General features: G+C 41.0%; 1 protein-coding gene and 1 long non-coding RNA gene across 4 annotated transcripts; one reads left to right on the forward strand and one right to left on the reverse strand.

Moving 5' to 3' along the window:
• Positions 1–8,294: 8,294 nt before the first annotated feature.
• On the reverse strand, positions 8,295–14,848 carry hsp90ab1 (heat shock protein 90, alpha (cytosolic), class B member 1). 2 transcript variants are annotated; one of them, XM_024419752.2, is made up of 12 exons: positions 14,694–14,848; positions 13,004–13,147; positions 12,685–12,891; positions 12,435–12,594; positions 12,128–12,261; positions 11,670–11,984; positions 11,309–11,474; positions 10,758–10,948; positions 10,155–10,302; positions 9,789–10,057; positions 8,916–9,249; positions 8,295–8,824 (listed from the first exon to the last, which is right to left on the reverse strand). In XM_024419752.2, the coding sequence occupies exons 2-12, from the start codon at positions 13,145–13,147 to the stop codon at positions 8,712–8,714; spliced, it is 2,181 nt and encodes a 726-aa protein (XP_024275520.1). In that variant the 5' UTR covers positions 14,694–14,848; the 3' UTR covers positions 8,295–8,711. The 2 variants fall into 2 exon arrangements, with proteins under 2 accessions (XP_024275520.1, XP_024275522.1); XM_024419754.2 differs by lacking the exon at positions 8,295–8,824 and adding an exon at positions 9,640–9,674 and having other exon boundaries at positions 9,065–9,249.
• A 963-nt stretch (positions 14,849–15,811) lies between these two features.
• On the forward strand, positions 15,812–26,384 carry LOC112249974. 2 transcript variants are annotated; one of them, XR_002953462.2, is made up of 3 exons: positions 15,812–16,099; positions 25,661–25,724; positions 25,868–26,384. It is a non-coding gene; the product is annotated as an uncharacterized LOC112249974 (long non-coding RNA). The 2 variants fall into 2 exon arrangements; XR_002953461.2 differs by lacking the exon at positions 15,812–16,099 and adding an exon at positions 18,658–18,982.
• Positions 26,385–26,491: the final 107 nt, after the last annotated feature.

A 26,491-nucleotide genomic window follows, 5' to 3' on the forward strand; every position in this document is an offset into this window, starting at 1 on the left:
CAAACGTACTCATTCGAGGGTTTTACTTCATTTTTTATTATTTTCTACATTGTAGAATAATAGTGAAGACTTCTAAACTATGAAATAACACACACTACCATTCAAAACTTTGTGGTCACTTAGATATTTACTTGTTTTTGAAAGAAATGCAAAAAATATTTGTCCATTAAAATAACATCAAATTGATCAGAAATACAGTGTAGACATTGTTAATGGTGTAAATTACTATTGTAGCTGGAAACATTTTTTTTTCATGGAATATATATACATATGCGTCCAGAGGCCTATTATCAGCAAACATCTCTTGTATGTTCCAATGGCACGTTGTGTTAGCTAATCCAAGTTTATCATTTTAAAAGGCTAATTGATCATTAGAGAACCCTTTTGCAATTATGTTAGCACAGCTGGAAACTGTTGTACTGATTAAATAAGCAATACAACTGGCCTTCTTTAGACTAGACTAGTTGAGTATCTGGAGCATCAGCATTTGCGGGTTCGATTACAGGCTAAAAATGGCCAGAAACGAAGAACTTTCTTCTGAAACATGTCAGTCTATTCTTGTTCTTAGAAATGAAGGCTGTTCCATGTGTGATATTGCCAAGAAACTGAAGATCGCAGAACAGCGCAAACTGGCACTAACCAGAATAGAAAGAGGAGTGGGAGACCCCGGTGCACAACTGAGCAAGAGGAAAAGTACATTAGCATCTAGTTTGAGAAACGGATGCCTCACAAGTCCTCAACTGGCAGCTTCATTAACTTCTTGGCGCACCCATCCTGTTAGCGGGATAATTTTCGCCAACATCCACTGAATTGCAGAGCGCCAAATTAAATTACTAAAAATATTTAATTTTCATAATCACAAGTGCAATATAGCAAAACGAAGCTTAGCTTGTTGTTAATCCACCTGGCATATCAGATTTCAAAAAAGCTTTACAGCAAAAGCTATCCAAGCATTTATGTTAGGACATCTCTCTCAGCAGACAAAACATTACAAACAGCGAGCAGCAAAGTAGATTGGTCACGAAAGTCAGAAAAGCAATAAAATGAATTGCTTACCTTTTGATGATCTTCGGATGTTTGCACTCACGAGACTTCCAGTTACACAATGAATGTTCCTTTTGTTCCATAAAGATTATTTTTATATCCAAAAACCTCCATTTGGTTGGTGTGTTTTGTTCAGAAATCCACAGGCTCGTGCAGGTCATGACGGGCAGACACAAATTCCAAATAGTAACCAGAAAGTTCGTAGAAACATGTCAAATGTTTTTTATAATCAATCCTCAGGTTGTTTTTACAATAAATAATCGATAGTATTTCAACCAGACCGTAGCTTTTTCAATAGGAGAGAGAGAGAGAGAGAGAGAATGTCTGCTCCAAGCTGTTGCACCCAGTCATCCCAGCCATCCACTGACATGATGTGATTGTTCTCGCTCATTTTTCAGAATAAAAGCCTGAAACTATGTCTAAAGACTGTTCACACCATGTGGAAGCCATAGGGAAAGGAATCTGGTTGATATCCCTTTAAATGGAGGGAAGGCATGCAATGGAACAGGGAGATTTGTTTCTCTTAGGCACTTCCTGGTTGGACTTTCCTAAGGTTTTTGCCTGCAATATCAGTTCTGTTATACTCACAGACAATATTTTGACAGTTTTGGAAACTTTAGGATAGAAAACACTCCAATCTGACAATTTATATGCATTTTCACGATTCTGGGCCTGAGAAATAGGCAGTTTCATTTGGGTACGTTTTTCATCCAAACATCAAAATACTGCCCCCTACACTCAACAGGTTAAATGGTACCCGCAAAATACCAGTCTCAACGTCAGCAGTGAAGATGCGACTCCGGGATGCTGGCCTTCTAGGCAGAGTTGCAAAGAAAAAGCCATATCTCAGACTAGCCAATAAAAATAAAAGTTTATGATGGGCAAAAGAACACAGACACTGGACAGAGGAACTCTACCTAGAAGGCCAGCATCCCGGAGTTGTCTCTTCACTTTTGACGTTGAGACTGGTGTTTTGCAGGTACTATTTGTATTTCTGATCAATTTGATGTTCTTTTAATGGACAATTAAAAAAAAAAATTATTTCAAAAACAAGGGAATTTCTAAGTGATCCCAAACTTTTGAACGGTAGTGTATGGAATCATGTAGTAACCAAGAACGTGTTAAACAAATCAAAATAGATTTTAAATTCTTCATGTGGAATGCTTTTCCAACAGTCATGAAGGAGTTCCAACATATGCTGAGCACTTGTTGGCTGCTTTTCCTTCACTCTGCAGTCCAACTCATCCCAAACCATCTCAATTTGGGTTGAGGTCGGGTGATTGTGGAAGCCAGGTTATCTTATGCAGCACTTCATCCCTTTCCTTCTTGGTCAACTAGCCCTTACACAGCCTGGAGGTGTGTTGGGTCAATGTCCTGTTGAAAAACAAATGATAGTCCCACTAAGCGCAAACCAGATGGGATGGCGTATTGCTGCAGAATGCTGTGGTAACCATGCTGGTTAAGAGTGCCTTGAATTCTAAACAAATAACTAACAGTGTCACCTTCAATGCACCCTCACATTACCTCCTCCGTTCTTCATGGTGGGAACCCCTCATGTGGAGATCGTCCGTTCACCTACTCTGCGTCTCACAAAGACACGGCGGTTGAAACCAAATATCTCAAATTTGGACTCATCAGACCAAAGGACAGATTTCCACCAGTCTAATGTCCATTGCTCGTGTTTCTTGGCCCAAGCAAGTCTCTTCTTATTTGTGTCCTTTTTAGTAGTGGTTTCTTTGCAGCAATTCAACCATGAAGGCCTGATTTCATGCAGTCTACTCTGAACAGTTGTTGACATGTCTGTTCATTGAACCCTGTGAAGCATTTATTTGGGCTGCAATCTGAGGTGCAGTTAACTCTAATGAATTTATGTGCTCAGCAGAGGAAACTCTGGGTCTTCCTTTCCTGTGGCGGTCCTCATGAAAGCCAGTTTCGTCATAGCGCTTGATGGTTTTTGCAACTGCACTTGAAGAAACTTTCAAAGTTCTTGAACTTTTCCGGATTGAAATGACCTTCATGTCTTAAAGTAATGATGGACTGTCATTTCTCTTTGCTTATTTGAGCTGTTTTTGCCATAATATGGACTTGGTCTTTTACCAAATAGGGCTATCTTCTGTATACCACCCCTACCATGTCACAACTCATTGTCTCAAGCGCATTAAGAAGGAAAACATTTTTAAAAATGTACTTTTAACAAGGCACACCTGTTAATTGAAATGCAGCAGCGTTTGGCTACTTAAACAAATCGAAATATGTTTGAGATTTTTCAAAAACCTTTTTGGTTACTACATGATTCCATATGTATTATTTCATAGTTTTGATGTCTTCACTATTATTCTAAAATGTAGAAAATAGAAACAAATGAAGCAAAACCCTTGATTGAGTAGGTGTGTCCAAACTTTTTAAAGGGAACACTGTGTGTACCTAACATTAAAGAACACCTTCCTAATATTGAGTTGCACCCCCCACTTTTGCCCTCAAAAGATTTATCAAGTTTTTATATCAAAATTTATCGAGATCATAGCTTTCACCTGGTCGATCCATCATGGAAAGAGCAGGTGTTTGTAATGTTTTGTACACTCGGTGTATAACTTGGAACCGGACTTGGACCTGTTATACTGGTATTATCAAAATTTGAATTGATATTCAAACAAGCCATTGTCAGTAATCACCCATAGGGCGTAGCATGTACAGGCACTGTCAATGAAGGGTGTTTATTTGTCAAATTGCAATCACTTCATGAAGTTCAAATATAAAACATTCAAATATACAGCACTGTATCATTAACTATGGTCCAGAAGCCAATCTGCTCTTGCTGCAACACTTGAGATGAATATGACTCAAAACAATATCAATGCCCTATGTATAGGCTGTACAAATGTTATATTTTTATGTTCTGTTTACATTAGCTTGACAACTTTGTTGAGATGTCAGTTGGCTTATGGTGGTGTTTGAATAGACGGTTTGCCCCACCTCTATCCGGCCTAGACAAAGACTATGGTTAGAACAACTAATGTACTAGTAGCAAAGCAAATGTCATAGAATGGGTCATGGGATGTGGCATATTCAAGATAATCCAATGGTTTTTACAGAGCCTTGAATGTTGCCTAGGGAAGAATGCAATGTAAACATTTGTCTTTGGACACATGGCGCGTAGTTGAATACAGTACATGTTTCTTATGATGGATTCATACATCTAAAAAAAATAATCTGTCTAATGATGTGCTTATTTTGGGGAGAGCTGTGCTGTTGATATCTGCTTTTTGATGTGTGAATGTTTTAATGTGGCCTGAATGGATGGTGATGATGGTTGATGTTCTCTCTCAGGAATGTGAAGGATGGATTGGACAGTCTTGGGCTTTGGCGTAGAACTAAATGTAACTGGTACTTTCTGTTTTTATCCTTTGTAGTATTTCAACTAGTAGACTGGATTGATCATTAAAATATTTTAAATTAATTTAAATACATTGAACACTTGGAATGGATGTATGTGTAATTTCCAACTTGAATGGGTTGTTTTTTGTGTGAAAAGGTCAGAGGGTGCTATGAGATGTAGCTGTGCCCTAGGGGGGCTGACTACACTAGTGATACATTATTTCCTCTTGCACATATTGATTATTGACCTTTAAAAGGTCATGACCTCTTGATATTAAACTATTATAACCTAAGGAAAATTTGGTGCTATCCTGATCCAGCGTAGTTCTCACATCAAGGAGTCAGTAAAATGTGGTCATTGTGTGTAAACTAGATTACCAGAGAACAGAATGATGATCTTCTCCATAAGCTGGCTGTTAGTGTGTGGTGTTGATTTAAAGCTATTATGGTAGTGTGTGATATTTGTCACATTATTTTATCAGTGTGACATACACATATACACACAGCCATATGGGGGAACCCCCGGGCTGTCATTACAACACCTCCTACTCCCAAACCGTCCGGATCAGTGTGTGGTGACGTGAGCATCTCCATGCCTCTTCACTGGTGTAAAGGGGCAAAAGGCTACACACACACACAACCCTCAGTTAACCTTCCCACTCCTGGGGAAACCAACCAGTCACTACAAGCTTTCACTGTGAGTGGCAGGAAAGGGTTAACTAGTGATAATGCTTACTGTAGTAGTGGAACAAAACAGATGTGAAGTGTTATGCTCTGTGTGTAATGTTCTACATCTCCTTCCACCCAACTGTAAAGGTTATTAGTTGGTGGGTCCAGTTCTTGTGTCGTTTATTTTAGGTCACCTCTCTGGTTATGTCATCTGAATTCCAGCCGCTTCTTTAGGGTTGATCAATTTCCTGTCTGATGTTTTCGATAACTTATCAAACAAATATTTCCTCCTTCAGATATTGAAGATAGTAATCTCTGATTTAAGCTATTCTATTTAGATTCTCTATCCTTTCAGGTTTACTCATTCTCAGGGCTCATAAACGTAATGGAAACCTAAATACAACACTGGTATCACTGGTGACGATACCGTGTACATTGACAAAGACAAATTGTAATCTTGTGGGGTGCAAGTTGTGCTCCTTATATTGCATCTTGTGGTTTCAATTTACTGTAAAGCAAATATCACACACGTTACTTTGAGCAGTTTTTTGAATCATGCCATTCAGAATCAACCACAGTGTGCTCATCAATTGCCCAACATAATTGACCTTCATCACCCCCATGATGACATTTCTTTAATCAGATCTTGATTTATCATTTCTATAGATCATGTAGGGAGGTGTGGTACAGTGTGAATGAACATAATCACCTACTTGGGGACACATTTTGTCACCACCAAGAGTGTGAAGACAACCAGAGATCTTTTAGAAGAACAAGTTCCACAGGAAGTAATTTGAGTTTAAACTTTACATGTGAAATCTCTAGTTGCAATAGTAAAAGGCTAATTGAAACGTTGTCTAAAAGTCCCTCCCCATCAGTATGTACTGTCCATTTAAACTTTTAATCTACTACTGCGTTATCTTTTCACCCACTGATATTCATAGTAGCCTAGCAGAGGGTCTCCATTGTTTCTGTCACTCGCTTGGTTAGACCCTTCAGTATCAGAATGACTGAGAAGTGGCCAGGGGTCAGACGCGAATAAGACACCCACACAAGTGAACACATTTCCTCCATACAACAGCTGAAAACTGCAAATTTACATTTATCTCCACCCCCTCACTAGGCCTCTGCAATATACTACAAACCATGTGATTTCAAAGAATTCACCCATGACTTTTTCATGATTATCACTGATTGTATGAATAACTCGTAACCTCAATAACATATCTTTGTGTGTTAATTCCTTGCGTGACAACGGAGACATTTGCAGGGTGTGAACCACTACCATTATGGTTCAAGTTGAAAACATATAGTCTAGACAGTTTTATGCAAGGTCCAATTTAGGGATAATCTGAAGTTGCTTCATCCACTGATTTACAGTGCCTTTGTAAAGTATTCAGACCCCTTGATTTTTTCCCCCCACATTTTTGTTACGTTATGGCCTTATTCTAAAATGGATTAAATACATTTTCTCAGCAATCTACACACAATACCCAATAATGACAAAATAAAAACAGGTTACATTTTTTACAAATGTATTAAAAATGAAATACCTTATGTAAATAAGTATTCAGACCCTTTGCTATGAGACTCCAAATTGAGCTCAGGTGCATCCTGTTTCTACAACTTGATTGAAGTCCTGTGGTAAATTCAATTGATTGGACATGATTTGGAATGGCACACCTGTCTATATATGGTCCCACAGTTGACAGTGCACATCAGAGCAAAAACAAAGTCAAAGAATTGTCCATAGAGCTCTGAGACAGGATTGTGTTGAGGCACAGATCTGGGGAAGGGCACCAAGTCCTTGAGTGGCCCAGCCAGAGCCTGGATGTGAACTCGATTTAACATCTCTGGAGAGACCTGAAAATAGTTGTGCAACAATGCTCCCCATCCAACCATACAGATTGAGATCTGCATAGAATAGGAGAAACTCAAATACAGGTGTGCCAAGCTTGTAGCGTCATATCCAAGAGTCAATAATGTAATCACTGCCAAAGTACTGAGTAAAGGGTCTGAATACTAATGTAAATGTGAGTTTATAGCAGGGTAGCCTAGTGGTTAGAGCGTTGGACTAGTAACTTGCAACCTTCCGGCAAGTTCAAACCCCCGAGCTAACAAGGTACAAATCTGTCGTTCTGCCCCTGAACAGGCAGTTAACCCACTGTTCCTAGGCAGTCATTGAAAATAAGAATTTGTTCATAACTAAGCACGAGGTAGTGGTGTTTTCTTTGAGAAACACTGGGTGCCTTTCGGAAAGTATTTGGACCTGTGACTTAACATGTTACAGCCTTTCTAAAGTTGGGACAATCTACACTATACCCCAATGACAAAGCAGAAAGTTGTATTTTTATTTATTTTACCTTTAACTAGGCAAGTCAGCTAACCTCAAGGATATAACTGCCTGTAGCAAGGAAACATTCAGGTTTGTGGAAATTTGAAAGGAATGTAGGAGAATAGTCAATCTGGTGAAAGAACAAGTTATTTTTGTACCATCTTTGAAATGTAAGACAAAAGGCTGTAATGTATTATTCCAGCCCAGGGGCAAAATACATTTGCCACTAGATGGCAGTGTATGTGCAAAGTTTGACAGACCCCAATAATCATTGCATCAAGACTGAAAATAGTGCACTACAATAGCATGGTATTCTTTCACTAAATTGGAGTGCTGTTTACAATAAGCCTTCTGCCAATATCAGCTGTCGGTCCTGGGAAATTCATTAGTTTACCAAGCCCGAAGAAGTTCAACCATTTTATCCCATCAGAACCCAATGCCTGTTATACTCATGTTTAACCCATTGAGACCAGTGTTACATATAATTTTGATATCATGGCTGGTCAGTTGTAGTTAGCAGTGTGATTAATGGTTGCATTTCTCTAGCCTCAATTTAAACGGCAAAGAGTTGTTCACCACTAATGAACAACCCTCTAAATACAATCGCCAGCATCTGTTCTGTAGTCAAAGATTCCATTATAAGTCAGAAGTATGACAAAATTAAGCCAGTTTTCCTGTGCTCCCCTAAAAAATAAATCTCCCCTGATTTGTGCAGTAGTTTAGACTAGTGTCAATGCTTTGTTAAACCTAGCCCTTAAACAGTGACACCTAGTGGTTGAACTGGGATCAGACATTAATTGCTCCTCATTTAACAAACCTGCAGGTGCAGTTTCTAATGTTTGAAGAACAAAGTAGTCCAGACAGCAAAATAGAACGTTTAAGGTATTACATCTTTTAATTTCTGCAAAACAAAGACTGAATACAGACAGGTCTGGACTCAGGCAAAGGAACCTTGCAGTCAACTCTCCATGCAGCGTGCATGTTATGTTGCACATGAGAACCAACCCAACACCGTGTCAGTAATGGAATGTTTCATTTCCCATTGTTCACACACATCTACCAGTCCAATATTTAAAACTCAGTGCAACAGGGTACTGTTTTTTTTCCAGATGCGTTGCCCACCATTAACTATTACATACAGCTTGTACAACAAATGAACCGCATTTCTAGAATTAAGACTTTTTATACCATAAAGGACACTGACCAGGTTACCCATTTAAAAAAGGGCAAATAAACATGTTCGATTGGAAAATGTGAGGCTATATGAGGAGTAGATTTTAAGTGGCATTTAATCCACTTCCTCCATGCGTGATGCATCATCGTCTCCCTCTAGAGGTGGGATCTCATCTGGGGCAGGTGCGGAGGTGGGCTCCTCAGGGATCACTTCGTCATCATCGATTCCTGGAGGGGAAGGAACATATATCAGCATACATTTCCATTATAATCAAGATTACCTTCATTCACCCCCTCCCACAGTTGAGTGCATCCTCACCCAGGCCCAGCTTGATCATCCTGTAGATACGGTTGGAGTGAGTTTGAGGGTCATCCAGGCTGAAGCCAGAGGAGAGCAGAGCGGTCTCGAAAAGCAGGATTACCAGGTCCTTCACCGCCTTGTCGTTCTTGTCCAGGTCAGCCTTCTGCCGCAGGGTCTCCACGATGGGGTGGTCTGGGTTGATCTCCAGGTGTTTCTTGGCCATCATGTAGCCCATGGTGGAGTTGTCCCTCAGGGCCTGCGCCTTCATGATCCTCTCCATGTTTGCCGTCCAGCCATACGTGCTGGTCACAATGCAGCAGGGCGACGACACCAGCCTGTTTGACACGGTCACCTGGGGGAACACCAAGCAGCGTTGGTTCACGTGGTAACAGCACGGGAGATTAGTTTGGCAAGAACCAGTGTAGCCTAATTTAGTCAAGATGTTTTAAAAATTGACAAATTCCAGTTAAATATCATGCAGTCTGGTTAGATATCACCCAAATAGCACATCAAAATTTAGTCAGAAATGGGCAAATTCTCAAGTCTAAATGGTGTTAGAATGTTATCGCCACACGCAATCACCGCTTCAAATTCACAACGTATTCTAGAGTCTCTGGGTAATGCCACACGAACACCTGGGGACAAAAACTACAGCATTCCCACTCAAGTCAATGCCAAAGTGATCAGCGTCACAACACACCACGGGAGCCCAACAGGACCACCTCAGACTACATGGACTCACCGGGATCAATATTAACTAATGATGAACTAGGGCACCTGTTCACAACCAGAAATACAAGGTAAAACATCAACTGTGGCATTCTAAAATAGAGCAAATACCAGAAATTCATTAAATAATTTCCAAAATCATAGGTTTGGCCAGTCACCTACCTTCTCTACTTTCTTGTCCAGGATCTCCTTCATGAGCTTGCAGAGGTTCTCAAACTTTGTCTTGTCCTCATCCATCTTCTTCTTCTCCTCCTCGTCCTCCGGCAGCTCCAGGCCCTCCTTGGTCACGGAGACCAGGGTCTTTCCGTCAAACTCCTTCAGCTGCTGGACACAGTACTCGTCAATGGGCTCCGTCATGTACAGGACCTCGAATCCTCGCTTGCGCACGCGCTCCACAAAAGCAGAGTTGGCCACCTGGTCCTTGCTCTCACCTATAAAAAAATAATGTCAGTCAACTTCAACAATTCACTGTCTGCCCCTGGGTTTGGGGCTCTACTTTATTGGGGATAAATGGCTAACTAGACCCACCAGTGATGTAATAGATGGATTTCTGGTTGTCCTTCATGCGGGTGAGGTACTCCGTGAGGGAGGTCAGCTCGTCTCCCGACTGAGAGCTGTGGTAGCGCAGCAGCTCCGACAGCTTCTTGCGGTTCTGGGAGTCCTCGTGGATGCCCAGCTGTAGAGAAACAATGACCATTAGTATAATCTGGTAGTCAATATGAGGCCATTAGACATTAAACTACTGCCTGGGGAAGTTATGCACTCATTTAGCTTATGGAACTTTGTGGGTCCTGAAGCCAGTCTAAATATTATCAATGGTTCTAAAACACTATAGGCTGGCTCCTGTTTGGAATGCAGTACAGCAACTAGCCCTACAGGGTATGGGGAGCAAGATCTCACTAATATTGCCATTAAGAAATTGGGCAAACATTGCTAGAAAGGAATCTACTCTAGGTAAGCCTTTGTTTAATACCCAGTGAGGTACACCTGATTCACTGAAGAACACCAAATGACAGCAATTCCAGGAGAGGACAAGTTGAGTTATTAGTAGCAAAACAACTTCAGTTCAAAAGACAATCAGAATTGTTTTCCCAAGTCCATACCCATCTCCTGACATACGCAATGAGTTACCTTGAGGTTCTTGGAGAAGCCATCATAGAACTTGTTGTAGTTCTCCCTGTCCTCTGCCAGCTCGCCGAACAGCTCCATACACTTCTTGACGATGTTCTTGCGGATCACCTTGAGGATCTTGCTCTGCTGCAGCATCTCTCGGGAGATGTTCAGGGGGAGATCCTCAGAGTCTACCACACCACGCACAAAATCTGCAGGGGGGGACAGACATGATTTTCCCTTTTATAGCACTTCATAGCACTAGAAATAACCCCAGTGTGTGTAAAACACACTAATATACATCATAAGTAGGCTAAAGAGAACAGACTAGTAGCCAACTATTTCAGAGTAGCATTGTCAGCCCTTGCCATTAGCCTACGTGAAAAAACATTAATGAGACAGTGCTGCCTTCAAATTCAGTGGCCCTGCAATAGCCTGTGGCCAGAGGTATTTGCATTACAGAAACCACTGACCATTTAAGAACTTTTCCAACCAAACGTGTCCCAGGGGACAAAATGGCAGCCATTTTGGATCTCCAAGGCTGAAAAAGACATGAAGACTGGGTTACTTACTCAGGTACTCCGGGATGAGCTCCTCACAGCTGTCCATGATGAAGACCCTCCTGACATACAGCTTGATGTTGTTCTTCTTCTTCTTGTTCTCAAAGAGGTCGAAGGGTGCGCGGCGGGGGATAAAGAGGAGAGCACGGAACTCCAGCTGGCCCTCCACTGAAAAGTGCTGTAGAAGGGAAGACGCAGGAGAGTTAAATATACTCACATCACCTTACCCTGTTCTCAGATCTGTGTGCTTATAGATATTCCCAGACCATAAGAGTTGGCTACACAGCACAAACAGATCTGGGACCAGGCCATCTGGGCAACCACAGGAAACCATTTTGATTTTGTCGCAATTTCTAAATTTCAATGTTTGTACCTTGACAGCCAGGTGTTCCTCCCAGTCGTTGGTCAGGCTCTTGTAGAACTCTCCGTACTCCTCCATGGTGATGTCGTCAGGGTTTCTGGTCCAAATGGGCTTGGTCTTGTTCAGCTCCTCCTGGTCAATGTACTTCTCCTTGATCTTCTTGGTCTTTTTCTTGTCCTTGTCTTTGGAGTCCTCCTCATCATCAGAGCCCACATCCTCAATCTTGGGCTTGTCCTCTGCCTCCTTCTCCTCTTTCTCCTCCTTCTCTGCCTTCTCCTCCTCCTCAGCCTCATCGTCACTGATCTCCTTTTCACGCTCCTTCTCAACCTGCACAGAAACAAAGGGGGCAATTTAGTTTGAATCATCCAATAAAAATATATAAAACAACTTTCCCTTACTACTATCCTCAGCCACACCTACAGAAAGTGTCACTAATCGCACTTGTCAAATACTTCCATACATATACTCACAAAGAGGGTGATGGGATATCCAATGAACTGAGAGTGCTTCTTGACCACCTCCTTGACCCTCTTCTCCTCAACATACTCCGTCTGGTCCTCCTTCATGTGCAGAATCACCTTAGTTCCACGCAACATGGGCTCCCCTGGAAATGAATTACACCATAGAAATCCATTTACCAATTTTGTCACCACTACAATACACGCAGTGTAAGAACACATTTAATCCACTGTCTAAAAACAGATGTCCTTTGTTTTTTCTCATTGTTCTGTTGTGCACAACGCCCCGAACCCAGCTTTCATTGAATGGGACACATACCAGTGTCGACCTTGACTGTGAAGGAGCCTCCGGCTGAGGACTCCCAGATGTACTGCTCATCATCGTTGTGCTTAGTGATGACAGTCACCCTCTCAGCCACCAGGTAGGCAGAGTAGAAACCCACACCAAACTGCCCAATCATGGAGATGTCAGCTCCAGCCTAGCAAAGAGGGAAATAATCACAACATGTTCTCTCCCTGTATAGTATTTGAATGCATATGCAAATATTTCTGTAATCCAATTGACATACCTGCAGGGCCTCCATGAAGGCCTTGGTGCCAGACTTCGCGATGGTTCCCAGGTTGTTGATGAGGTCAGCTTTGGTCATGCCAATTCCAGTGTCGATTAGGGTCAGGGTGCGCTCCTCCACGTTGGGGATGACGTCAATCTTCAGTTCCTTGCCGTTGTCCAGCTTGGTGGGGTCCGTCAGACTTTCGTATCGGATTTTGTCCAAAGCCTGAAAGACATTGAACAAAGTAAATGTCAGCATCAAAAATATCACTAAGTCCAAAGAGGGGTGTTTTATAAACACATTCAACATGGGGCCAAACGCCAACCTTCTCACTTACATCAGATGCATTGGAAATCAACTCCCTGAGGAAGATTTCCTTGTTGGAATAAAAGGTGTTGATGATCAGGGACATGAGCTGAGCGATCTCTGCCTGGAAGGCAAAGGTCTCAGCCTCCTCCTCTTGGCGCATTTCTTCAGGCATCTGGGGGCAAAAGCAGCAATGTTATGAAATCTGGAAAACGCCTAAATATAGGAAGTACAGATTTAAATTAAATGCATATTTTAGTGCCATTAGTAACAAGGGGAGTTCATTGCCTTCAGTACAAATTAGTCATTTAACACCTCCATAGTAGTCCTCAAATCTAACAGGGTTAATGGCCATGCCAATCTGACTGCATTATTGACGTAAATGCCTCAATACAAGAAATGCCATTGGGATTTGTTTGGGAATTAACAAGTGTTCTCTACAACCAGTCCCATTTCATGGGGCTCTCAAAGGCACTGCGCTTCAGCACTTGAGGCGTCACGACAGACCTGGTTCGAATACAGGTTGCATCACAAGCCGTAATTGGGAGTCCCATAAGGCGGTGCACATTTGGCCTAGCCTCAAATCTGGCGTAGGTCGTCATTGTGACAAGGAATTTGCTCTCAACTGACTTGCCTAGCTGAAAAAAATTACATTTTTTAAAATTTAAATTCATCGTGATTAACCAACTACTGGAGGTTGAGGAACTAGCAGCCAACATGGCGACATACAGGAGACAATAGACGTTGCCAGCACGTGTTTCACAAATTCGGTGGAAGGATTTCAGGAAATGCATAAAGAATTCTACTCCAAATTGACTTCCAGAACGTTAACCGAAATTGAATTAGTCCGCACGTGGATATCGACTTGCTAATATCAAAAGGTGACGACGATTCCGCAGAGCTAGAAATGCACGAGGAAGTAGCTAATGTTAGCTAGCGTACCGTCTCGCGAAGTCATGCTGCCTGTGTCCGCAATGTACAATTCACGTTACTGGAGTCATAAAGGACAAGGTCAACCTTTGCACACAATGTTTAACTACATTCAGAAGGTGCATGGCACAACCAATGCCAACTGCAGGGCAGGTCAAATGGCCACTAAACTGACTGCAACAATTTGTAAAGTATCAGAAACAATGCAGGTGTAGCTAGCTAACATTACCGAGTGCCAGCTAACGTTAGCTGCATTGGCCAGACGGAAAACGAAAGCTAGCAAATGGCTGCTGAGCGAAACGTTGACAGTAGTTAGTTCGATAGCCAATCCTGTTATCGACAAATTCTACGCCGATTTAACGTTACCAAGTTAAGATTATATAGTTAAAAGTCACGTTAGCCTCGAAATGTGCTTCTCCAAAAGTTAACCAATCTAGCTAACTTCCGTTAGTACACACATCGAGGACGAATGAGACAGAACCAGGTGTGGTGAGACGAATGAGTGGGGACTCAAAATTGCCGCAAAATGTGGATATCGGTTAGATAATTTAGTATATAAGTAAGTAATACGAATTTAAAAATATAACTACGCAAAATGTAGCAGACGAATGTAAACTAGCTACAGTAACGTCAGTTACTGAATCGAACATTCTCGACTGATGGATGCCGGACCAAGCCAGAGATGCTAACGCGTTACGATAGACAAAAATAATACTTCAGTTGAGCAGTGATTTGATAAATCAAACTATGAGTACATGGCTGCGTTTAAGAGTTAAGACGTTAATATATACCTTTATTTGTTCCGTTGACTTCTCTTGAATAAAATGCTGCCAATATCTCAAGTCCCCTCTGCTCTCTGACGCAGGAAAATAGAAAGGGATTTCCTTTTAAAAGACCGATATCTTTATACCCTCTTGTGTGTTTGATTGTGCGGATGTATCCATCCGCAGCTGTGTTGTTGCGGCATCTTTGGGTGCAGCATCTCCAACAATTATGAAGGAACCAAACACTTAAGTTAAATTGCATGTAAATGCTTGTCACGTTAAAATAAATATGAATAACTTCATTGAAGTGATAGTTATTTTTTCCTTTTCTTTCATAATGATCTTCATCCATTTCCATCATGAAATAGCTACACAGACTGTGAGTTAACCTTGTATCCTCACTGACATTTTTATTTATATTTGTGTCTTTATGCACTCACAGGGCCCTGCACACTCACTCACATACATTTAGACTGACTCCATGCATCCCCACTTACATACAAGCTGCTGCTATGTTTATCTTAAATCCTGATTCCTAGTCACTTTACCCCTATACATTATCTACCTCTATCACTCCAGTATCCCTGCACATTGTACATATGGTATTGGAATTGACCCTGTCTATAGTACACGTACTTATTGTGTTCTTCAAATTTGTTATGTCTCGTGTTTTTTTCTCTAGTATTACATTGTTATTGATTATTGCATTGTTGGGTTTTGAGTTTGCAAGAAAGGCATTTAACTGTACTTGTGCATGTGACATTAAAACTTGAGACTTGAATTGCCTCTGCATTCTCAAGCGTGTGGAATATTTTGTAAATGATCTGAAATATCTTTGGGAAAGGCTATTGACGTAATAGGGAATAGATATATAGTTGTTTGAACTGCCGGTTTTTGAGTTTTGATTACATGGCACGATGACAGACTACAGCTTTATTCAAAGCAAATATTTAACATTTAGTTGTGGACACTGTGAATGGGGAAACATATATGATTTGAAAACATAATGTCACATTTTGTATCAATCGGACAGTGTAGTAAGAAATTGCCGCAAATTAAAATGTATACAAATGTAGAAATGATGGGTCTTTTTACTCTCACGGAAGAATATCAGTCAGCTCTTTTGGGTGTACTTCGTTTTTTCCAGCACTTTCCATGAAAAACCCGCCTACAAAGTGACGTCACGTGCGTGTCAAACGCAGTCCTCACCGCACAGATGTCGCGCCCATTGGTCGCGCCGTAGAGCAGGCTACTCGGATTACCACAAATGAGCCACAAACTGTTCAAACACAGACAAATACTATGGTAACCAAATTCTAACATACATGAATACAGGGAGCTATGCCTTTTCTATAATTAAAAGACAACTCATTGCTGAAGGTGACAGACAAAGAATGTAAAGGAAGCAGTGGTGTGGTGGAGGCTATACGCAGGTATAGTATATGCGGTATACTGTACCCACTTTTTTTCAGTGGGCATTGTTTATACTCACTTTTTAATCCACGGATGCGTATCAAAGTAGTGTAGCGGAGGTATATGTCGTGTCAATGATGCATTACAGTCAAAGACAGGCAGAAACTGCTTCTTCAATATAAATCCCCGATCACACTTATAGGTGGGTTGAAACCCAGTCTCTCATTAAGTGTGTACTATATGTCAAAAAATAAGCACAATGTTTGTATGCACTAATAGCAGAAATGTATGGCGCATCGAAATCAATAACACCAGATACCTCTGATGCCACGCCCCTTCTGAATCTCTAAACTCGATGCGCCCTGAGTTTGTGCAATAAATACAAATAAACATAAATGCTTATTTGGTTGAAGCTAGGTATTTTATAGTGAGAACGAGGTAAATTATTGGACAATAAATTACACAATCTAATATATTGTCTGTATTTCGGCCCGCATAATTCTAAATAATATATTTCAATCAGTTATGTATATTCGTTCATCTTGTAGACAGGAAGTGATATTTATTCGCCCTGGCCAACAGTCGCTTGTATGCTAACGTTAGCTTTTTGGTTCCCGCCGGTTGCAACCCCAGTGAACATTGGACCTTTTTAGCTAGCTGCTCGCCGTTATTAATTATGTAAAAATACAATCAATAATATCAATCGTGTAAGCACATGGAAATACTTTTTAGCGAATTATTTAAGGTATTTATTTCATGATTTAAAAGTGTCTGGCAGTGAGTGACAAGACTGTGAAACTCAATCGCATGATTCCGTAGCACCGGAACTGACGTTTTATCATTTCTACCGGAACTGACCTTTGTGTTCGTTCTTATTACACCTGTGTTTGTGTTGAATACGCACCCAATTTAAACAATTTCTCTGCACAGAATACATGACAGAATAAACAATTTAGCCTTTTAATTAGATCTTTGATGGAGTAGCTAGTTTATTTATGGCCTGTGTGTGTGTCCCATAGAAATTATTACATAGCTACACAGGTGTCTGCACATTTTAAACCATAAACTGTATTTCTCTTTTTGCTGTCTGTATACCAAATTGTGTAAATATGAATACACCTAGTTCATAAATAATAATACCAGCTTTGTTCGCACCTGAGATGTTAATTAATTAAAGCAGATAAATAACAAAAACATTTGAGCGTTAACTGTGGAAGCTTTGTCTTTTGCACAATATAACGCAGTTCCTACGATAATGAAAACCAACCATCCACAATGTATACCAATTTACTTCTATCATGTGTGAATCTACTATTATATATTTGATTGTGTCTCACAGTATATGATCACACATTTTGGTTAAAAAAAAATTCTACGTTAACGTACAATAATGTTTATTTTCTTGTTTTTATTTATATTTTTTATATATCTATTTTTTACTTCAGTTTATTTTAGTAAGTACTTTCGTAACACTTATTTTTCTTAAAACTGCATTGTTGGTTAAGGGCTTGTGCATTTTTGAAAATTTTATTTAACTAGGCCAGTCAGTTAAGAACAAATTTTTATTTACAATGACGGCCAAACCCGGACCAATTGTGCGTCGCCCTATGTGACTCCCAATCACGGCCGGATGTGATACAGCCTAGAATCAAACCAGGAACTGTAGGGACGCCTATTGCACTGAGATGCAGTGCCTTACACCACTGTGCCACTCAGGAGCCCAAGTAAGCATTTCACTGTAGGTCTACACCTATTGTATTCAGCGCATGTGACAAATACAATTTGATTTCATGTTCAACCAAATAGAGAAATGAGCTTGAGCAAAGAGCGCGATGCGGCACGGGTGGCATTTGAGGAGGCTCTTTGGGAAAGCTATCGCACAGCATTACATTTTCAACATGTAGCTAGCTGTAAGTTATATTTCTTTCCTTTTCCCCAGTATATTTTTAGGGCAATTGAATTGTGGGTACATACAAAATCAAATCACATTTTATTGGTCACATACACACGTGTTTAGCAGATGTTATTGCGGGTGTAGTGAAATACTTGTGCTTCTAGTTCTGACAGTGCAGCAAAGTAATATCTAACAATTTCACAACAAATACCTAATACACACAAATCTAAGTAAAGGAATGGAATTAAGAATATATAAATATATGGATGAGCAATGTCAGTGACAGACTAAGATACAGTAGATAGTATAGAATACAGTATATACATATGAGATGAGTAATGCAAGACATGTAAACATTATTAAAGTGACTAGTGTTCCATTTATTAAATTGGCCAAAGATTTCTAGTCTGTGTATGTAGGCAGCAGCCTCTCTGTGCTATTGATGGCTATTTAACAGTCTTATGGCCTTGAGATATAAGCTGTTTTTCAGTCTCTCGGTCCCAGCTTTGATGCACCTATACTGACCTTGCCTTCTGGATGATAGCAGGGTGAACAGGCAGTGGCTCGGGTGGTTGTTGTCCTTGATGATCTTTTTGGCCTTCCTGTGCTGTAGGTGTCCTGGAGGGCAGGCAGTGTGTCCACGGTATTGCATTGGGCAGACCACACCACCCTCCGGAGAGCCCTGTGGTTGTGGGCGGAGCAGTTGCCGTACCAGGCGGTGATACAGCCTGACAGGATGCTCTCAATTGTGCATCTGTAAAAGTTTGAGGGTTTTCGGTGACAAGCCCAACCACAATGTTATTGTGTTGTAATTCTAATCACAGACAGATTCGAGTTCTATGTTTGATTTGAATAAATACTTTAGGATCAGAAAGACGTGCTGCAAAGCAACAGTCACCTGCTCCTGCCACTAGCCTTGCCCCTGACCAATGGAGAGAGAGGGACAGCAGAGGCAACATAATTCACAAAATACCTGGACCAAAAAGGTCTAAGAAGACCTCAAGACATGGTAAGTGTTATGTACCTATTTAGTTGTGTGTTTGTTTACGTGTGCAAAGTGTAAACATTTTCTCTAATTAGATAACATATGCCAGTCCTGGCTGCCTCGTTAATTGTATATTATTGTCATCAAAGCGGAGGACATGGACTATACCGGAACAGGTGACCATATTGCAGCTAATGGCGGTGGTGAATACCGCCTTAAATAGAGCTTGACCCTGGGGCATCTGACCCTTAAACAGGGTTTCCCAACCCTGTCCACTGGCCCCCCCAGAAGTTTCACATTTTTGTTTAAACCCTAAATTGCCACACCTGATTTAATTAGTCAAAGGCTTGATGATTAGTTGACTAATTGAACCATGTGTGCCAGTTAAGGGTTAAAACAAACATGTGAAACGTCTGGAGGGGCCAAGCAGAGGTTTGGGAAACCCTGCCCTAAAGGAACCCCAAGGGAGATGCCGAGACGGCCCAGTACATCACCGGGGCCATGCTTCCTGCCATCCAGGACCTCTATACCAGGACTCCAGCCACCCTAGTTATAGACTGTTCTTTCTGCTACCGCACGGCAAGCGGTACCGGAACGCCAAGTCTAGGTTCAAGAGGCTTCTAAACAGCTTCTACCTCCAAGCCATAAGGTTTTGGGGCTGTCGCTGGGCAATAAGGACTTTCAGCTCCCTCCAAAGATTTTCTATTGGGTTCAGGTCTGGAGACTGGCTAGGCCACTCCAGGACCTTGAGATGCTTCTTACGGAGACACTCCTTAGTTGCCCTGGCTGTGTGTTTTGGGTCATTGTCATGCTGGAAGACCCAGCCACGACCCATCTTCAATGCTCTTACTGAGGGAAGGGTGTTGTTGGCCAAGATCTCGCGATACATGGCCCCATCCATCCTCCCCTCAATACGGTGCAGTCGTCCTGTCCCCTTTGCAGAAAAGCATCCCCAAAGAATGATGTTTCCACCTCCATGCTTCACGGTTGGGATGGTGTTCTTGGGGTTGTACTCATCCTTCTTCTTCCTCCAAACACAGCGAGTGGAGTTTAGACCAAAAAGCTCTATTTTTGTCTCATCAGACCACATGACCTTCTCCCATTCCTTGCGTGCAATGCAAGATTTTAATCCATGACTGCGTAGTGTGTTACTAGAACGCCAGCATCCCAGAGTCGCCTCTTCACTGTTGACGTTGAGAATGGTGTTTTGCGGATACTATTTAATGAACCTGCCAGTTGAGGACTTGTGAGGCGTCAGTTTCTCAAACTAAACATTCTAATGTACTTGTCCACTTGCTCAGTTGTGCACCGGGGCCTCCCACTCCTTTCTATTCAGTGAAGGGAGTAGTACACAGCGCTGTATGAGATCTTCAGTTTCTTGGCAATTTCTCACATGGAATAGCCTTCATTTTTGAGAATAAGAATAGACTGACAAGGTTCAGAAGAAAGTTATTTGTTTCTGGCCATTTTGAGCCTGTAATCAAACCCACAAATGCTGATGCTCCAGATACTCAACTAGTCTAAAGAAGGCCAGTTTTATTTCTTCTTTAATCAGGACAACAGTTTTCAGCTGTGCTAACATAATTGCAAAAGGGTTTTCTAATGATCAATTAGCCTTTTAAAATGATAAACTTGGATTAGCTAACACAACGTGCCATTGGAACACAGGAGTGATGGTTGCTGATAATGGGCCTCTGTATGCCTATGTAGATATTCCATTAAAAAATCTGCTGTTTCCAGCTACAAGTCATTTACAACATTAACAATGTCTACACTGTATTTCTGATCAAGTTGATGTTATTTTAATGGATGAAAAATTTGCTTTTCTTTCAAAACAAGGACATTTCTAAGTGACCCCAAACTTTTGAACGGTAGTGTATATCTAATATAATGACCTAGATCAGGTATTCCCAAACTGGGGTATGGGTACGCGCAATGCAGTTTTCTAAAAATATTTGTAATTTTTCTTCACATTTTCAAACAGTACGTTTATATTTTACAATCGGACTATACATTTTGGTGAGTTTTTTTTCTCGCCTGAGTAGCCTCATTTCACTGCCAAAAATAAAATAAAAACATCTAGTGTTCAGTGAAATAACAACACAATGTCAAATACAGGTAGCCTAGTCAAATAATTAACATCAAATCCCATTAACCGTTACTCTCTTGTGGGAAACCTTCCCTCTTGCTCAGACATTTAGACACAAAACATGACCATTTGAAAAATAAGCCACAGGAGTTTTTTGAGTGAGAATAAGGACAACTTTCGAGTAGTAAGACATGTATAAAAGCAATAGATACCATTAATAAGAAGGGGCTAGAAGCGTCTTTTATGGTGAACTACAGAGTGGACAGGCAGGCCCCATACTATTGTGGAGGACTAAATTCTTTCTGCTGCCGCGGATATGGCTGGGACAATGCTGGGGAAAAGGTTAAAAAAAACTATACAGACAATGCCTTCATCAAACAACACTGTTTCACAACGTATCAGTGACATGGCAGGAGATGTTTTGAAACAATTACTGCTTTGTATCCAAGCCAGTGAATTGTATGCGTACAGCTGGATGAGTCAACAGAGGTGGCAGGCCTGGCACAGCTCCTGGTATATGTCCATTAAGTTTATGGGGGGTCAATTAAGGAAGACATCCTCTTCTGGAACCAGGACAACATGAGAGGATATTTTTTAAGTACTGGACAGCTTTGTGACATCAAATGGACCTTGGTGGTCAAGATGTGTTGGTATCTGTACTGATGGCGCGAAAGCCATGACAGGGAGACAGAGTGGTAACGCACGTGCATGCAGTTGCTCCCAACGCCACTTGGGTAGTACACTGCAGTATCCACCGAGAGGCTCTTGCTGCCAAGGGAATGCCTGACAGCTTGAAAGACGTTTTGGACACTACACTGAAAATGGTTAACTTTGTTAAAGCAAGGCCCCTGAACTCTCTTGTATTTTCTGCATTATGCAATGATATGGGCAGCGGCCATGGTCAGGGCGTGAGTTGGGGTGGGCAGTCTATGTTTTGGGTTTCTATGTTTGGGTTTGTGTTTCGGCCTAGTATGGTTCTCAATCAGAGGCAGGTGTGGTTAGTTGTCTCTGATTGAGAATCATACTTAGGTAGCCTGGGTTTCACTGTTGGTTTGTGGGTGTTTGTTTCCTGTGTCAGCCACACGGGACTGTTTCGGTTTGGTTTATTGCATGTTAGCGTTTATTGGTTTGTATTTCATAGTGTTCAGGCTTTTCTTATTAAAATGCGTCATGAACATTTACCATGCCGCATCTTGGTCTGATCCTTACGAAATCTGCCATTACAATACTGAAGTGCGCTGGTTATCAAGGGGCAAAGTGTTGACACGTTTTTTTTAAATTGAGAGACGAGCTTAAAGTTTTCTTTACTGACCATAATTTTTCACTTGTCTGACAGTTTGCGTGGTGACGAATTTATCACACGACTGGCCTATCTGGGTGATGTTTTTTCTGCCTGAATTATCTGAATCTAGGGACTCTGCAACTATATCCAATTGTTCAATGTGCAGGACAAAATTGAGGCTATGATTAAGAAGTTGGAGCTATTTTCTGTCTGCATTAACAAGGACAACACACTGGTCTTTCCATCATTGTATTATTTTTTTTGTGTGCATATGAACTCAAGTTTACGGACAATGTCAAATGTGATGTTGCAAAGCACCTGAGTGAGCTGGGTGAGCAATTACGCAGGTACTTTCCCGAAGCTGACGACACAAACAACTGGATTTGTTATCTTTCATTCCCTGCCTCCAGTCCACTTACCGATATCTGAACAAGAGAGCCTCATCGAAATTGCAACAAGCGGTTTTGTGTAAATTGAATTTAATCACTGCCAGATTTCTGCGCTCAGAGTTTCTTGCCTTGGCAAATCGCGCTGGTAAGACACTGATGCCCTTTGCAACCACGTACCTATGTGAGAGTGGATTCTCAGCCCTCACTCGCATGGATTCTCAGCCCTCACTCGCATGGAAACTAAATACAGGCACAGAATGTGTTGGGACATGATTTAGGACTGAGACTCTCTCCAATACAACCAAACATTTCAGAGTTATGTGCATCCTTTCAAGCACACCTTTCTCATTAACCGTTTGTGAGCTATTCACAATTTTTGATTAACAAATAATGTTTTAAATAAAGAGCAAAATAATGAATTATTATTACATTATTTGTGCCCTGGTCATATAAAACTCACTTCCTACGAGCCGGGCTGTGATAAACTCACGATCATTCTTATGTTTAATACATTTATCGTATAGTGTGTGTGTGGCAGGCTTACAATTATGGCAACAACAAAAAAAAACATTTGAGAGTGCGCTGACCCTGGTGCTAGAGCCGGTACGCAGCTGGAGGTTGAATGTTTGAAAGGGTACGGGACTATAAAAAGTTTGGGAACCACCACCACTGACACATAACATAAAATGATTACATACAGTACCAGTCAAAGGTTTGGACACTGACTCATTCAATGGTTTTTCTTTATTTGTACTCTTTTCTACATTGTAGAATAATAGTGAAGACATCAACACTATGAAATAACAGATATGGAATCATGTAGTAACCAAAAAAGTGTTAAACATAAAATATATTTGAGATTCTTCAAAGTATTTGTATTTATCATGGATCCCCATTAGCTTCTGCCAAGGCAGTTTATACAATTTTAAAAACATTACAATACATTCACAGATTTCATGACACTGTGTGCCCTCAGGCCCCTACTCCAATGCATATCTACAGTACTAAATCCATGTGTATATATAGTGCGTATGTTGTTGTTGTGTGTGTATGCATGTGTCTGGGCCTATGTTTGTGTTGCTTCACAGTCTCCGCTGTTCCATAAGGTGTTTTTTTTAATCTGTTATTTTAAATCAAATTTTACTGCTTGCGTCAGCTACTTGATGTGGAATAGAGTTCCATGTAGTCATGGCTTTATGATGTGTGCCTCCCATAATTTATTCTGGATTTGGGGACTGTGAAGAGTCCTCGTGGCATGTCTTGTGGGGTATGCATGGGTGTCCGAGCTGTGTGCCAGTAGTTCAGACAGACAGCTCGTTGCATTCAACATGTCAATACCTCCTCACAAATAAAAGTAGTGATGAAGTCAATCTCTCCTCCACTTTCAGCCAGGAGAGATTGACATGCATATTATTAATGTTAGCTCTCTGTGTATATTCAAGGGCCAGACGTGCTGCCCTGTTCTGAACCAATTACAATTTTCCTAAGTCCTTTTTTGTGGCACCTGACCACACGACTGAACAGTAGTCAAGGTGCGACTAAACTAGGGCCTTTAGGACCTGCCTTGTTGATAGTGTTGTTAAGAAGGCAGAGCATCGCTTTATTATGGACAGACTTCTCCCCATCTTAGCTACTACTGCATCAATATATTTTGACCATGACAGTTTACAATCTAGGGTTACTCCAAGCAGTTTAGTCATCTCAACTTGCTCAATTTCCACATTATTTATATAAGATTTAGTTGAGGTTTAAGGTGTATTGAGTGTTTTGTTCCAAATATGCTTTTAGTTTTAGAAATATTTAGGGCTAACTTATTCCTTGCCACCCACTCTGAAACTAACTGCAGCTTTTTGTTGAGTTTTGCAGTCATTTCAGTCGCTGTAGTAGCTGACGTGTATAGTGTTGAGTCATCCGCATACATAGACACTCTGGGTTTACTTAAAGTCAGTGGCATATCGTTAGTAAAAAAATTTAAAGCAAGTGGCCTAAACAGCTACTCTGGGGAATTCCTGATTCTAACTGGATTATATTTGAGAGGCTTCCATTAATGAACACCCTCTGTGTTCTGTTAGACAAGTAACTCTTTATCCACATTATAGCAGGGGGTGTAAAGCCATAACACAAGTTTTTCCAGCAGCTGCCTTGATGACAGCTTTGCACACTCTTGGCATTTTCTCAACCAGCTTCACGAGGTAGTCACCTGTAATGCATTTCAATTAACAGGTGTGCCTTGTTAAAAGTTAGTTTGTGGAATTTATTTCCTCCTTAATGCATTTGAGCCAATCAGTTGTGTTGAGGTAGGGGTGGTATACAGAAGGTAGCCCTATTTGGTAAAAGACCAAGTCCGTATTATGGCAAGAACATCTCAAATAAAAAAATAAAATGACAGTCCATCATTACTTTAAGACATGAAGGTCAGTCAATTCGGAAAAGTTCAAGAACTTTGAAAGTTTCTTCAAGTGCAGTCGCAAAAACTATCAAGCGCTATGATGAAACTGGCTCTCATGTGGTCCACCACAGGAAAGGAAGACCCAGAATTACCTCTGCTGAAGAGGATAAGTTCATTAGAGTTACCAGAAATTGCAGCTGAAATAAAAGATTCACAGAATTCAAGTAATAGACACATCTCAACATCAACTGTTCAGAGGAGACTGCCAAGAGTGTGCAAAGCTGTCATCAAGGCAAAAGGTGGCTACTTTTAATAATCTGTTTAACACTTATGTGTTATTTCATAGCTTTGATGTCTTCACTATTATTCAACAAGGTAGAAAATAGTAAAAATAATGGCAAGCCCTTCAATGAGTAGGTGTGTCCAAACCTTTGACTGGTACTGTATATCTGTCAGAGTGGATTCTCATCTCTTCACCAAATAAACACAGTTATACTAAAGTTATACTTAAGTTGCGTCGATGAAGAAATATAACACAATTTTTATTTAATAGTTTCCTGTACCGGTACCCATCCTCCTGCAGTCCATGCTCCTGCAGCTATCCCCACAAGATACAGGTACAGTATGCTAGAATGCCAAACAAATACCATGCCAACCGTAACATTTTTTTTAATACAGCCAAGCTATTCTTTTCATGAGTTCTGTCATGTATTTTAATTTGAATTTACATTTAAAATCTCCACTACACTCTCTGATGCAGGACCTACAGGAGCTGATGAGGAGTTCCACTGGGCCATATTGTCACGTAACCCCAAAGGTAACTTGGGCAGAGAGGCAGGCCTTGTGTGCATAAAAGTGGGGGGAAAGAGAGAGGCAATGGTGGACAGCATGCTCTCTGCTGAAGGTACTGTGTTGGGCCAGTGTCAGTACTGCAACAGGGAGGATGCTGTTGTGCAGTGCAGAGATTGACTGCCGAGGCATCTTCTCTGTGCCGCATGTGACATAGCCACTCATAGCACCAAGATTTTGCACAACAGGGAGACTCTGTTTGACGGGTTTTATCACCCCTTGTCCCCAACCACCGTAATTCAACAGGATGATGAGGGGTCCCTTACAAGGTGAGTTTATTGTTTTGGTGTTTCAAATGAAATCTGATAGCACCTCCTGCAATACCAACTTTTTAGTCATGCTGCACAATTTTCAATGCATCAGTATTGTCACCTTCTGACCTTAGTTATTTTATTATGTCTTTGTTTTAGTATGGTCAGGGCATGAGTTGGGTGGGTTGTTTATGTTAGTTTTTCTATGGTTTGCTATTTCTGTGTTTGGCCTGGTATGGTTCTCAATCAGAGACAGCTGTCAATCGTTGTCCCTGATTGGGAAC

This window comes from Oncorhynchus tshawytscha, linkage group LG05, assembly GCF_018296145.1.
Source record: "Oncorhynchus tshawytscha isolate Ot180627B linkage group LG05, Otsh_v2.0, whole genome shotgun sequence".
Lineage (NCBI taxonomy): Eukaryota > Metazoa > Chordata > Actinopteri > Salmoniformes > Salmonidae > Oncorhynchus > Oncorhynchus tshawytscha.